The sequence below is a fragment of the Scardinius erythrophthalmus genome, assembly GCF_964197995.2.
Source record: "Scardinius erythrophthalmus genome assembly, chromosome: 8".
NCBI lineage: Eukaryota > Metazoa > Chordata > Actinopteri > Cypriniformes > Leuciscidae > Scardinius > Scardinius erythrophthalmus.
The window spans coordinates 5,228,461-5,244,051 of record NC_138228.1 but is presented as its reverse complement, the minus strand read 5'-3'; the positions used below and the strand labels follow the sequence as shown (position 1 = coordinate 5,244,051).

At 37.0% G+C, this 15,591-nt stretch overlaps 2 protein-coding genes across 3 annotated transcripts in view; both read right to left on the bottom strand.

Annotated features, from left to right (window-relative positions):
* Nucleotides 1-698: 698 nt before the first annotated feature.
* On the bottom strand, nucleotides 699-11,561 carry qpctla (glutaminyl-peptide cyclotransferase-like a). Its single transcript, XM_081373142.1, has 7 exons — nucleotides 10,658-11,561; nucleotides 5,812-5,958; nucleotides 4,744-5,037; nucleotides 3,428-3,589; nucleotides 2,656-2,755; nucleotides 2,459-2,575; nucleotides 699-1,426 (listed from the first exon to the last, which is right to left on the bottom strand). The coding sequence occupies exons 1-7, from the start codon at nucleotides 10,883-10,885 to the stop codon at nucleotides 1,281-1,283; spliced, it is 1,194 nt and encodes a 397-aa protein (XP_081229268.1). The 5' UTR covers nucleotides 10,886-11,561; the 3' UTR covers nucleotides 699-1,280.
* A 3,202-nt stretch (nucleotides 11,562-14,763) lies between these two features.
* Nucleotides 14,764-15,591, bottom strand: part of sipa1l3 (signal-induced proliferation-associated 1 like 3) — a 36,780-nt gene continuing 35,952 nt past the window's right edge. For both annotated transcript variants that reach the window (XM_081373140.1, XM_081373141.1), the window contains exon 20: nucleotides 14,764-15,387. In XM_081373140.1, the coding sequence (XP_081229266.1) occupies nucleotides 15,241-15,387 (147 nt within the window). In that variant the 3' untranslated portion in view covers nucleotides 14,764-15,240. The remainder of the gene's footprint in view (nucleotides 15,388-15,591) is intronic.

Below are 15,591 nucleotides of genomic sequence, written 5' to 3'. Positions count from 1 at the left end.
TACTATAGGGTTAGGAATAGGATGAGTGTTTGGTTTAGGGTTAATTGCGTGTAATTATGCATACTTTATAGTTATTACTACAGTAATTACATGTAACAATGACACATTAAAATTAACTGAAAACCTTTGTAAAGTTTTTAGAACACATTGAGAATAACCTTTGTTACATTTCACCTGTGAAACTAGTGAATTAAGATTAACACTTCTTCCATAATATCTTTTACATTGCTACGCAAATTAAAATATCATCCTCTGAAATGAAAATTCACCCTATATATATTTTCTAAATGGATGTTATTGATCTTATTGTGAAAGATTCATCTGTGCATGTTTTATGTTAAAGAAAAAAACATTTTGGTCTCATAATTTTTTATCAAAATGTTAACTCCATCTTCCAGTGAAACAACAGACCTCTTCTATCTCCTCCAATTCATTTATCCTCATAAACCTGTTCCTTTCTTACAATTGACTCCAAGCTCACATTCAGATCTGCCAACTTTCAATTAAAAACCAATGGATTGAACCAAATCCCGCCCTACGTATGTTTTTTTTTATTTTTCTGTAATCCGTGTAACTCGGATATACGGTGCGTTACACTACAGAAAAACAGATCTGTCGCTACTTTTCATTGCATATCAATACAGTAACTCAGCACAGGGTTAATCTCAGTGTAACAACAACATAGAAGAGACACTCCGTTCCAGTGTTTCCTGAAGTTTATTACAAATCTCCATCAGACTCTTTATTTGGTCTTTTGGTTGATAATGGTAACAGTTCAATAACTAAAGAATGTAAAAAAAATTCTCTCTATCAGGCCTCGTGAAATACTCCTCACAGGATCTTCAAACAAGTGTCTCTCAATATCTTGTGTTCTGACATTCTTGTAAAGTGCACCGACAATGGCTTTCCCAAACACAGCTTCAATGTAGTTCATCAGCACATACTGTGCAAAAAACTGTGAAAACCTGACATTTAAGTTCATTATTCTCAGTCTTTACCACAAAGGTAATGTCTAACCGTCTCTTTAAGGATGGCATTAGCTGCCATAACATCAGTGTTTGTCCTATTATGACTTATGGCTCTTTTCAGCAGAAAAATATAAGAATATCATCAGCATGTACCATTCAGACTCCAAATAAACACATCATTATGCTGCACGTGTGTGTCTTTGGTCATTCTGATATTATTATTATCATTATTAGCTCCTACATCACAGATTCGACTGTGAACACGTGGTCATGTGAGTAAACGTCTGCTGTACGATGTTCATTACAGCACGTTTACAGGCTCAGGTACTCCGCCACAAAGATGGCCAGGATTCTAGTGAGGTTTTCCACCGTGGGCCTGTGCATCCTCTCCTCCACATCATCCAGTGTGTGCCAGAAAACAGGAAACGGTGTGGGGATCAAGTGGAGCACGGGCACACCTGGTGCACACAGGAGAGAATGAACTCATTTGATCCGTTAACTGCGATTATGTGCATCACTTATTATATATGCACTACCATTCAAACTTTTGGGGTCAGAAAGATTTTGAAATGTTTTTGAAAGAAGTCTCACAACAAAAGCTGCATTTATGTGATCAAAACAGGAAAAATTGTCAAATTTTCAAAAAATATTACAATTTAAAATAACTTTTTTATTTAAATATATTTTGAAATGTACTTTATTCCTGTGATCAAAGCTGAATATTCAGCATCATCACTCCAGTCTACAGTGTCACATGATCCTTCAGAAATCATTCTAATATGATTTGATGCTCAAGAAACATTTCTGATCATTATCAATGTTGAAAACAGCTGTACTGCCTAATATTTCTGTTAAAACCATTATACTTTTTTGAGAATCTTTTGCATTATTATAAATGTCTTTACTGTCACGCTCAATTTAAAGGGGTCATGATTTTTTTTTATATTTTAATATGTTCCTTGAGGTTCACTTGTAATGTTACTTTGAACCAAAAAAACAAAACAAATATATATATATATATATATTAAGGCACGGATCCTTTCTTGGACTCGGTTTGCTTTTGACGTGACGCTCACATACAGTGTAGGCAAATGTCCGCCGTCAAACGACTGAACGCCAGTAGGCGGGGCCTATGGTGTGATGATGTATAATTATTCATCAATTTCTTGCTCTGGAGGCGGTCAAATGCAATGCAAATATGTTTGCCCATGTGATGTCACAGATCCCGCAATATCAAACAAGACGTTTTTGGAGCTTGATTAAATAATTGCTTGGTTTATAATGAGGAGGATGTTTAAGCTCTGAAACTTGCAGGGTGTTTTAATGGTACAAAGACCTCTTATATGTCAAAAGATCAAGACAAAATTGATTTCTCATGTCATGACCACTTTAATGCATCCTCGCTGAAATAAAAATCGGAATTTCTTAAATAGAAAAAAAAATTCTTACTGACCCCAGACCTTTGAACATGAGTGTAATTGTTTCCATACCTCGGTTTAAGAATGGAATGTGGTCGTCCTGCACTGGGCCAAGATAGAAATCCTTCCTGAAGTAACTCTGTTCTGATGGATGAGATGTCAACAAGCCCTGTTTGTGGAGTCTCTTCTCTGAAAGGGAACAGAGAGGATTGCTGACTGTAGAGGTCATGTGTCTGTAGGTGGAAACCCAGTCTGGGTTGTTTTTATACCTGCAGCGATGAGTCGGTCAAACCATCTCGCTGTGTTATCAAAGTGATTGACGATCAATGGTTCTGGGCCACCAAGCAGATCCAGCAGGACTAACAGATCCTGGAAGGAAAATAGAGTTTTAATGTTAAAAACAGCCTATCGACAGGGCATTAATAATATATATATAAAAAAAAAAATCAATTTACCAGGTTTTATTTATTTTTTTACATTTCCCTCTCTTTGGGTGTAGGATTTAACTAGTTAACAATTAGTTAAACTAAAATTAAAATACAACATCTACTGTAAAGTAAAATAAATAATATAAATAATACAATTAAATACTATTATTAAATATTCGATTTTTCATTTGTATACTTGGTTTTGTGCTTTTTGTGGAGGAGCCAACAGAATCCTGTTGAAAATTAATATTAAAATAAATTATAAACCAATTTAACATTATATATTATTATTCTTAAATAATAGGTTATTTACTTCAGCAAAAACATTTCTATACTGTCGTGCAGAGTGATTTTAAGTGTTTGTGTAGAAGCAATTTGTCGTTTATGTATGAAAAAATTTATAGCTGATGTATCCAATGTATTGAATGATGTTTTAAAGTTATGAGCAGGTCTTTAAATTTAAAAACGGTATTAAAAAGTATTAAATTGGACAATACTCTGAACTAAAAACCTCTCAATCGTTAACATTCTTTAACATTAATCATACAGCTATATATATATATATATATATATATATATATATATATATATATATATATATAAAAAGCCTCACCACTGCCTGGAGTAGAGTGGTTTTGGCGGCTCCAGAAGGGTGAGGGGAACGAGCCATCATTTCGGCCAGATGACGAGAACCGTAGAGAGAGTCTGTGTCTGTCCATTCCTCAAAGGCCTCCTCTCCATCAAAAAACACCAACTGCAATGTCAGCGCAGACCTCTGGAGAGAAGAAGAGACAGAGACACACAAACAGCTTCTCATTCTCTGTCGGACACACACTTTGGGCTAGATTCAACACAATCTGCTCCGTGATGCAGATCTTTCCTGTTCAAAATGCCCTCAAAATGCCAGATGTTTCTTAAGCCCTATTCAGACGGGACTAGTTTTCCCGGAGGACGTGTTTCACAGGCTCATTTTGTGATTTCAATCCTGTCCAAATGGGCCATATCCGTGTTTTTTCCGCACACAACCTCATACCACAACGGCCCTCGGAGAAATCTAATCCCGTCCGAATGCGAATGTCTGTGATATTATCCTAACACTTCTCCTTGTGTTTTTTGACCTACCTGAGCTACCGTTTGCACACCAATGTTCTGCATTCGTTCGATTCATTTCGATATGTCTAATCGAAAAAATACAATTATAAAATTAATAAATAGAGCCAAATCATAGAAACTGCCCATTTTCATATTAGTGTCAGGTAAGATTCTTACATGGGATTATTATAAACAGCCACTAACATTAATGCATGGGAAGTTTATTTAAATAGAGTTTTTATTATAAATGAAAATGAAATCGATAAATAATTAATTAAAAGACAAATATGTGACCCTGGATCACAAAACCAGTCATAAGTCGCACGGGTATATTTGTGGCAATAGCAAAAAATACATTGTATGGGTCAAAATTATAGATTATTTTTTTATGTCAAAAAACATTAGGATATTAAGTAAAGATCATGATCCATGAAGATATTTTGTAAATTTCCTACCGTAAATATATAAAACATGTATTTTTGTGAGTAAATGCAGCACAATCGCCAACATAAATGAACAACTTTAAAGGCGATTTTCTCAATGTTTCGATTTTTTTTGGCACCCTCAGATTCCAGATGTTCAAATAGTCATATCTAACAAACCATACATCAATGGAAAGCTTATTTATTCAGCTTGCATGTGATGTGGACATTGTGACTGGTTTTGTGATCCAGGGTCACATATGTCCTACATGTATGTACGCAAGCCCACACATGACCTTCTGTAACACCCACATCTAGAAAACACGCCTCTGTAATAAACAAAAGAAAATGAGTCCCGTTTGAATAGGGCTTTAGAAGATATCTAGAAGAACTCTTCCTCATGATTGGGATCTACCTGCTGTTTGAGGGCTTTAAGCTGTGTGTCCAGAGACGCGGCCAGCTCCAAGATCATGGCACAGGGAATGGCTGAATCACTGGCTCCCACAAACACCCGCCTGGGGTTTTTAGGGTCAGTGGGAAAGATCTTGGAGTCGTGGTGGCACGCCAGGATCAGCCTGCGAGGAGCCGAGGGGTCCAGCACTGCTAGCACATTGGTGAAGGTCACGTCACCCTTCGGGGTGGATGAAACGAAGGAGTTCTCCTCCAGCGTCCATCCGGCCGACAGTGAACCCAGCTGAGACAAGATATGCTGGACAAGAGGCGAGAGAGCTTTAGTAAACTGCACTGCATGCTTATCAGCAGAAGAGAGCAATGATGTTAGTTACTGGCTACAAATAAGGAATACAGTCAACCAACAGGAAACAATGTACAGTAGGGGTGTAACGATACCCTAATTTCACGATTCGATACATATCACGATACGATATTATTGCAATACTCCAAGACATATAATAAAAGCCGGTTAAGAAAAAATGTACTGTTGATTAAATGCTAAATTTGATAGAATATTGTGGGTGTAAATGAATAGGCTTGGACAATGCTGACACCAGAATAACAATATTCATGATTCTGAACCTGAAAATACAGAATTATTTTAGATGAATATGCTTGCACTCTGTCACTGGCTAGATATATTTAAAATAATGTAGGCCACTTTTTACTGGTAACATAAGACTTATAACATAAGCATTATCAGGACCCCATTATTATACATTATATTATTGTAGTTTAATGTAGAACTGACTCTGAAAACTTCAATTTTTTCTCACAGGGTCATTTTTATTTTGGGTGAACTATCCACGATACATATTTTTGTATTGCGATATATTGTGACACGATATATTGTTACACCCCTAATGTACAGTGGCTCAAAACCTTTCATCAAAGTTATACATGGATTTTGAACCATGCGTTCTTGTCTTAGGACAACTTTGATGAACTTTTTTGATCCACTTCAAATGTTGACTACTGTATATTGTCAGTTGTGGCCCAGAACTGTGTGTTGTCCCGGCTGAGGCATTACCTGTCGTATGGTCTGACTTCCCGCAGTCCCGGGCACTCGCTGAATCAGGAGAGGCCGCAGGTGAGTCTCCCAGAGCCGATGCCCGTCCACCTGTGCTGCAAACTTCTTTATCTGTGCCACTGAGTGCTTGCTTGGCTTATGGGAAAGCTGCAGAGAGAAGAAGGTAGAGGTAGACATATGACTATTTATCTTGGCTCACAAGGATGTCCAATCACCTTCCTGTAGAATTTACATCCAATCCTGGTTAAACAAATCTGAACCTGTTAATTAATAGAAACTTCAAGGCAGGTGTGTGTGTTGAAGCAGGTTAATAACTAAAGTAGGCTGGGCTGTGATTTGAATGATAAAATAAACACAAAATAAGTACAACTTGTGTGTCATATATGATAACCACGCATCTGATGGAATATTATGCATAATTAGCTTATTTCATGGTATTTTTGTCACTTTTGGAGCATTGTAGTGTCAATACCCAGTCACTTGATGTGGAAAATAGCACTAACTGAATCATACAGTGGCAATCAAAAGTTTGGAAACTTTACTATTTTTAATGTTTTTGAAAAAAAAAAAAAAAAGAAGTCCCTTATGCTCATCAAGCCTGCATTTATTTGATCAAAAATACAGGGGAAAAAAAACAAGAATATTCTAAAATATTACAATTTAAAATAATGTTTTTCTATTTTAATATACTTTATTTTTGTGATCAACATTACTCCAGTCTTCAGGGTCACATGATCCTTCAGAAATCATTCTGATATGATGATTTATTAGTGTTGGAATCAGTTGTGCTGCTTAATAACAATTTTGTAACTATATATTACTGTTTAAATGTTTTGGGTCAGTACTTTTTTCCTTTCTTTTTTGAAAGAAATGAATACTTTTATTCAGCAAGGATGTGTTAAATTGATGAAAAGTGATAGTTAAGATTCATATTGTTAGAAAAGATTTCTATTTAGAATAAATACTTTTTTTTCAATCAATGAAAAAAGTATAACAGTTTCCAAAAAAAAAAATTAAGCAGCACAAATGTTTCGAACATTAATAAATCATCTTATTAGAATGATTTCTGAAGGATCGTGTGACACTGAAGACATCAGCTTTGCATCACAGAATTTTAAAGTAAATTAAAATAGAAAACCATTATTTTAAATTGTATTAATATTTCACAATATTATACATTTTTGATTAAATAAATGCAGGCTTGATAAGCATAAGAAACTTCTTTCAAAAACATTAAACAGTAATGTTTCCAAACTTTTGACCGGTACTATTTTAGTTTTCTTTAACCCTCTGCCTGGGCTTCTTCATAATTGGGTCACACTTAGCTTCCTCCCGCCCGAAAACGGGCGAAGCCTTAAAATTGTACTTAACTTTGTCCTAGGATAACCAATCAAATATTGTTTTGTTCTATAATGTTTTCTGATTATTATGTAGAATTTTTAGATTTTTTTATGATACTTTGCATTAATTATGTAATTTTTATGAGCTATTTTTTCCATTAGAATTAATATATATATATTTATTTTTTTTATTTTATTTTATTTTTCAATAAATGCAACATTTCACATCAAATTAGAGTGCAGGCCTAAAAAAAAAAAAATATTTCAAGTGAGAAGAGCGCCACCTAGTGGCTTCAAAATTTATTAATTTGTGTCATGTCCTATAACCGCCCATAGGCGGCCTATAGCTTTTTAATTTATTTATTTGATTTATTCCCATTCGGAAAGAAAACAATTTATTACTAATCAACCACTGAATGGAACAACACAAATTATATATCATTTTAAAGCTTAGAATCTCAGCTTTTTAATGCATCTAATTAAATGTATTAATTCCTAACGAGTGCTGAGTAATCCCTCTAAAACCAAGTGTACCGCCAGCAGGCGCCACCTAGCTGCGAAAATATTTATTACCATATTTTTCAAAAATCTTGCCTTGATAAACACAAAGTTTATGTCATTTGAAAGCTTAGAGTCTGAACTTGACAGTGAATGTATCCACTTTGAAAAACTCTTAAGTATTGCTGAGTTATTTGCTGATACATATAATTTCTCTTTTTTTCATAATCTATAAAATAATGTACTGCAATGTGTCAAAAACATCATACAGCTCATGAAACATTCTCAGATAATTGAAAATGGCACTTCATTTTTTACAGCATATTATTACAATTAAAATGAGCCCAAAATTAACATAATCTATTGCTTTTATGACAAGATATTCTTCATGAAGAAAAAATTGCCAAAGACTGTACAAAAAGGCTATCTCTTTTCAAAATGCTGTAATTTTTGATTCCTTTATCCAAAAATTAGAATTTTTTTATCCAGATGCAGCTAACATGTAGGGGGACTTCACTAAAAAAGAATTTTCCTCCTACCTTATTTCCTTCCTGAGTTATTCCATGACAAATATGAAAGATATGCAAAATCATAATAAAAATTATATATATATATTGTCTTTTATCCACCGTTTCTTGGCGGGACAATGTCCAAATGTAATGTAATTTATATTTTCAAAAAATTTAAAAAGAGTTCTTTCAAACGATACCTACCTTTTGACTCTCCTTGCTATAGTTTTGGAGTTATTATGATTATATCATTTTTATATAGTTTGGGGCAAAATTTGCTGTTTCAGTCTTACCAGTTCATTTCTCTGTGTGTGTGTGTGTGTGTGTGTGTGTGTTTGTGTGTGTGGGTGTGTGTGTGGGGGGGGGGAGGGTGTCTTTTTTACACTCTTGATGTTCTAGAGTGTCACCCCTTCATTGCTGTACACTTTTTTTCAGCACAGTGGCTGATCTGTAGCTTGTACCACCAAAAGTTTCTCTGAGTTTTCCTATTTTTTCGTATTTCCCATTCATTTCCTATGTCGCCCGTTTTCGGGCGGGAGGAAGCTAAGTGTGACTTTTTTTTTACGACCCTTTAACATATCAGAATCATCTCCTTGATTTTTTTGTGTGTTCATATAGGTAATAAAAGAAAAGTCACCAAGTTTCACCCCCATCCGATGAAGCAAAAAAATTAAACAATTCGAAACGTTCAAGTTTTCGCCCGTTTTCGGGCGAAGAAGCCCAGAGGGTTAATATTGTGAATTAGCTTTTATTTTTATTTTTTAGAAACATTTATGACTTGCATTTCAGATACTGTGTGTCAAGTCAAGTCAAGTCAAGTTTATTTATATAGCGCTTTTCACAACACAGGTTGTATCAAAGCAGCTTCACAGTAATAAATTAGAACAATACATCAATGTTTGTTTCTAGTGGAACGTCTAGGTTCGGTAATGCTGATCAATAGTATCGTTGATTGATTAATTCAATTAAATATCCCCAAATATCCCCAACTGAGCAAGCCAAAGGCAACAGTGGCAAGGAACCGAAAAACTCCATCAGGTGACCTAATGGAGAAAAAAAAAAACCTTGGGAGAACCCGGGCTCAGTCGGGGGCCAGTTCTCCTCTGGCGTTTATGAACTAGAGGTCGGATTTAACTGTAGGATTAAAAGTATTATATGAATGCCTGGCTGAAGAGATGCGTCTTTAATCTAGTTTTAAACTGGGAGAGCGAGTCTGAGCAACGAACAGTATCCGGAAGACTATTCCAGAGTTTTGGTGCTAAATGTGAAAATGCTCTCCCTCCTTTGGTGGATCTGGATATCCTAGGTATGACCAAAAGCCTCGAATTTAGTGACCTTAAAGAGCGCGATGGATTATAGGGCGATAGAAGATCGGTTAAATAGACTGGAGCTAAGCCGTTTAGGGCTTTATAAGTCAGTAGCAATACCTTGTAATTAATACGGGACTTTATAGGTAACCAATGTAGGGATGATAAAATCGGTGTTATATGATCATATTTTCTTGATCTAGTTAGAACTCTAGCGGCGGCATTTTGGACTAACTGTAGCTTGTTTATTAAGGATGCAGGACAACCGGCTAATAACGCATTACAGTAATCTAGTCTCGAGGTCATGAATGCATGAACTAACTTTTCTGCGTCAGAAACTGATAGCATATTACGTAGCTTAGCAATGTTTCTAAGGTGGAAAAAGGCTGTTCTTGTAACATATGAAATATGATTTTCAAAAGACAGGTTGCAGTCTAATATAACACCCAGGTCTTTTACTGTAGAGGATGAAGTAACAGGACATCCTACTATGTTAAAGTTGTATTGTGAGAGGTTTTGTGGGTGGTTTTTTGAACCGATAAGTAGTACCTCTGTCTTGTCTGGATTTAATAAAAGAAAATTATGCGTCATCCAATCTTTTATATCTTTAACACACTCTGTCAATTTGGATAATTTAGCGTTTTCATCTGGCCGTGATGAAATATAGATTTGAGTGTCATCAGCATAACAATGGAAACTAATTCCATGTTTCCTTATAATATTTCCAAGTGGTAGCATATATATTGAGAATAATAGAGGGCCTAACACAGATCCCTGCGGCACTCCATAGTTTACTGGAGTTATGATAGATTTTTCTCCATTTAAATAAACAAAATGGTAGCGGTCAGATAAATACGATCTAAACCAGTGTGTATCATATTCGTGTTTGCCATACATCTCAGAATAGCATTTATCCAGAAATAAGAACATAAAAGATAACACAATAAAAATTGTGACCTTTCTGTAACGTTACATCATAAGCAATGTAGTTTACGTTTTTTATTTAATATTTATATTGTGTTATTTAAGTTGTACTTCTATTATTTCTTCATAGTTTTAGTTAACCATGAGGGTGCAATTGCATAACTCAGGAGCAAATAATGACAGGGTCATCTTCGGGTCTACATCCCTTGGCTGTGTTAGATAAAGTCGTTAAGATGCATTGCCATACTTCAGCTCGATGTGAACTCACCCTGTCCCTGATGAAGTCTGCAGTGTGGTGGTGTGTTGCGCTGCTGGTACTGGACTCCGCAGAGAAATACAGCACCAGAATCACGGCCAGCGAGAGCGCGCCGCAGAGACACAGCAGCAGCACGCGCACTCGCACACGCACGCGCGCCGCTCTCAGCGGATCGCATCCGGCCAGCGCGAGCCCGTTACTGGCGTGCAAAGCTTTGGACCTTCGACTGGTTCTTGACATCTTGACGTGGCTTTGAGTGCTGACTCCCAGTTAAAGGTGCTGGGACAGACGTGTCCCTCCAGCTGCGGCACTGGCCGCTCGCCAAACGACACGTCAGCACTTTAAACGGCCAACTTTGTCCGTTAAACGCTACTGTCACCGTGCAGCGCGCGCCGATGCTGTATATAACACTGATCTATATGACATTTTAGAGCGTAAAAAAACGGGTAATACTTGAGGTGTGTCAGGTCTTTTTGATTTGCCCCGTAAACAAGAACCGGAGATGACCTTTACTCTGCTAAAATTACTTGCTATCCGTTTAAACCGTCACATGACATACGGCGATTTTACCTTGTAAATGAACTTAAATATTGTCAGGAACTTCCTTAATAGCTCCGTACCCCAAAAGAGCACAAACACGTAAAGTACATCCTTCCGTCTGGAGTCAGTAACGTTATAAGTTGTGTCTATTAATAATGCAGTCACTGACTTTAGTCACTCTGCTCTAGAAAGTCAGTCACCGCCTACATCCATCATTTAGGAACTGAAGTCGCTAACGTTGGATGTTTGAAATCTTATGCATGGTGAACTAACTAACAATATACGGCTTATCCTTTTCTGCTTCTTTTATTTAGGCTTCTGATGGGTGTACAGAGTCCTGCAGCTTCTGTTAACTGCACTTCCGCCATGGTGATGTTATCTGGCTGAGGTATCGCGTCATCTTAAAGGTACAGGCCACAAACACCCACAAACACCACCCACTTTACCACATTTTGCAGAACACGAAATCCAGGGGGAGGATACTTGCACCATACCTAAACCTACCTATCTCCACCCCCTGATCCCTAAACCCACCCCAAAGCTACCAATCTCCACCCCTTAGATCTGGATCCAACTCCACCCCCTGGATCTCGTGTTCTGCAATGAGGTGCTACTGGATTTGACCTTTTCTTAAAGGTACAGGCCACAAACACCACCCACTTTACCACATTTGACAGTACTCCGTTTTCCCATGGTGCAGCAGGACGTTTGCATACTTTATCACAGCTGAAGTGAAATAAATGCAATATTTGTAAAAATACACAGACGTTTCAGTTTAATACTTTATGTACTGCTGTTTGTACAAGAAAAGATCAACATAAGCCTATACTATTTAAATACCAATGTAGTGGGGTATGTGAATTAGTAAAATGAGCATTAGTGGAACTGAAGGTGTGAGAATAAACCTTACAGTCTATGGAATAAACTCGAAACACACGTGATCGTTGCCATTAGGTGAATCCGGCCAATCGTGGAACAGCCGTGTCGTCATCAGAGCTCGTGCAGCTGCTCGGTTTACATTTATTTTAATTTAAGTAATGCCCTTTTTCATATTTCTAACTAGGAATGATTAAGTTTCTGAATAATGAAATAGGTGCCATTGTTAAGGCTTTGGGTTCCTGATAGAGTTAACAGATACAGTTTTTAGCCTTCACAGTTTGACCCCTTCAAGGATTCACAGACTTACCAAAAATAAATCATGCCAATCACTAACAAGCGTTTCTCTCCCAGTATCGCATACAATATTGGTCAAAAAAAAAAAAAAAAAACAGTTAAGACTGGTATCATTATGAAATATTTTAATATATTTTTTATAAAATAATGAAAACATAATTTACACTTATTAAATGTACACTCATTGATACAACATCCCTAAAAGAAACTGAAAGATTGATCAGTTATCAATAGTTAAATCAAGGCATCGGAGCCGCTGTTTCATGCATGAAGCGAATGGAAACAGAGACAAAAGATGAATTACATTAAAGTTTAAAAATAAGAAACAAAAAAGGATAAAATCAGCTTTGTACAAAAGATCATGAATCAAACAAAATATAAAGGAAAAACTAAAAAATACATACATAAACTCAGTACCCTCCAATAATGTTACCAAATCTGTAATCTTGTAATTTTCACCTGGAATCTGTCGTTCCGTATTTATAAAAAAAAAAGAAAAAAAAAAGAAAAAAAAAAAGAAAAAATTAAAATAAATAGTCAAAATATTACACATAAAAATAAACCTTCAAATATTACAGCTAGACTATATATTTTGCCATGATTTAAGAATGCGCAACACAGATGCACATAAATGTTTTCACAAGTATATTACTCATATTTACCCTTAAAAACAAACTCAGTTAAAACACCTCCACCCGACTATCAAACAAGCATACAAACAGAAATCATAAGACAATCCATGGTGTAGATATGACACCCATTAACCGAGTGAGACACCAAGAGTCTGAGAAACCTCCCACTTCACTGACAGAAAAAACACGGCGGGTGAATTTCTTTTAGTCACAGCAATGAGATGAGCAAAACTGATCTAGAAGAGGGGGTGAACGAGCTTATCATAATATGATAATATATGTCCAGGGTGACGATGTGTAACTAAAAGCCTCCAACATGTACACAGACTTTCATTTAAAGGGGAAATTCTGTCATTATTTACTCGCCATCGTGTCGTTTCAAACCCATTGACTTGATGGACAAACAAATTCAATGGAAGTCAATGGGAACCAAATTCTTCAAGTGATATTCCACAGAAGAAAGAAAGTCATTCAGGTTTGGAACGACATGACAGTGAGGAAAAAGATGACGTGATTTTCATTCTTGTCCCTTTAAATGTATTTTTATCCTCATAATAGTGGGGAGAACATGTAACGCTAGCTATCAGCAGTTTAAAGCTTTGTATAAAATCACTATGTACAATTACACTACTAAACAGCTGCAATGAATGAAGTCAGGGCTTATTGGTATCTCTCACCCCATAAATAAAAACCTTTGCGTTTTACAGTGCTAGTTACTGTCATAGGGATGTACATAGTTGTGTCTGAGCAGAGCAGAGACATCATATGCAATAACGTCGACTGGCTGTTGCAGTGCTTTTGCTCTGATGTGAATAAATAGGTCAGAGGAATAGAGATCAGGTCATCGAGAGGGCAGCTTACGGGTCCTGAGAGAGGAGGAGATATTTTTCCAGTCGCATCAGGGTTAAAGGGATGGAGAGAGCTGATATGGGTCGTAAATTACAACACATCGCTGGTCACAGATGACCACTTTTAAGGCAGACATGTACAGAGTAACACGGGGTACATGTTAAACCAAATTCGATCCAGCCTGACTGTCATTCCAGTTAGGATTCTCCAGAGCTCATAACCAACTGCAGTCCGAGTACGGCGCGGATCGTCTTGTAAACACGATGATCTGTCTAGAAGTTGAAAACAGCCATCTATTGCCAACAGTCGTTTCACCTGATAAACCTGAACTAAATACAAATAGAAAAATAGAGTCTGTGTGGAACACGGCCGACTAGGGTTTCTTAAGAGTCGGCTTTGCATATACATATACAGTGTCGGAATCTGACAGAACAGCCCAAGTTTACACACAGTGCTATGCCAAAACTATACATAAAAGAGCAAGTGGCGTTTCCTGTCACATGACACTGTCACTTAAAGACGGACCGATGTCCATGCACAGAGGAAACGATCAAAGACTTGGGTGGAACATCACAGTTTTAGTAGCGGTTGCTTTTCCGTTAGAAAGTGGTGATTCTCCGCCTACAGAGCTGTTATTGCAGAGGGCTTTCAGTCACTATGAAGTCTGCGTTGAAGATTTATGGATGATAAATCGGTTGAGATGAGGATGGTTTGTACAATCGCCTCTCCGTTGAGTATAAATATGAATACAACAGCGTCTAATGTACCTGCACATGAGATTATGTGGTTTGTAATTATACTTTCCCAGAGCACTGTACCTCTTCTCACACTTACAGTACCGTGATTTCTCTCGACATGCTGGGAAAAGGATCTCTCGCGTGGCTCAAGTGTTTATTTTCTGATTTGTTTATTTTCATTTTTTTTGGCTGTTGAGCTGACTGTGCAGTTAATAGGCCTCTCAGTTTCACTGGCTCAAGCTTAGTGTCGACTCGTTGAGTACAAAAATAAATCTACAATGAGAAAATAGTTCCGAAAGTAGTTCGATCAGATAAAGAGCTCGCTTGTTTCAAGGTAGGACTCGTGTGAGTGCGTGTGTGTGTGTGTGTGTGTCTGTTTAAAAATATACGTTCGTACTTCTGTACCGGCTTTAATTTAAAGCTTTAAAGTCTCAAGTCATCAGGCAGACCCGCATAAACTCTCTGTCACACTTTCATAAAGCTCACAGGTTTGTGTGTGGTGAGGACGAGCTGGCAGATTTGCCTTATATGAGGGCGAGCGGGACAGTGGATGAACTGGGCGATTAGAGACTTTGAATTAAATTAGCTAAACATGCCATATTAGGCACAGTACAGGTACGTGAAGATCCCCTCTCATCTTCTCTTCTCAAATGAAAGGAAGCACTCATTTCCTCTCAGGCATGGTGGAGGATAAGAGTTTACTGAACTTGCGGAGCTGTTCACTGGCTGAGTGTGATTCCTCCTGCAGACGCTGGTTGTTGTGCCTCAGATTAGCCATCTCTGCTAACAACACGGCCTTGTCCTGTTTCTCCTGAGAGGGAGGGAGAGGAAGGAACAGACAAGGGAAAAGGAGGAGAGAAAGAGAGAAGCATGATTAGAGGATGCCATCAAAAACGGCCTAGTTACTATATTTTTTCAGCGCGGGTTTCTTTCATTTTGAACATTTATTGTTTATTTTAACTTTTACAATTAAAGGGGTCATGAATTGAGAAATACACTTTGACAGGTCATTATA

What these genes read in the sequence shown, in the direction of transcription:
- qpctla (XM_081373142.1), bottom strand. Translation starts at nt 10,885, where the DNA reads ATGTCAAGAACCAGTCGAAGGTCCAAAGCTTTGCACGCCAGTAACGGG. An exon ending in CAGACTTCATCAGGGACAGG is followed by an intron (nt 5,959 to 10,657) that starts GTGAGTTCACAT and finishes TTCTCTCTGCAG; the next exon opens with CTTTCCCATAAGCCAAGCAA. An exon ending in TTAAAGCCCTCAAACAGCAG is followed by an intron (nt 3,590 to 4,743) that starts GTAGATCCCAAT and finishes TCTTCTCTCCAG; the next exon opens with AGGTCTGCGCTGACATTGCA.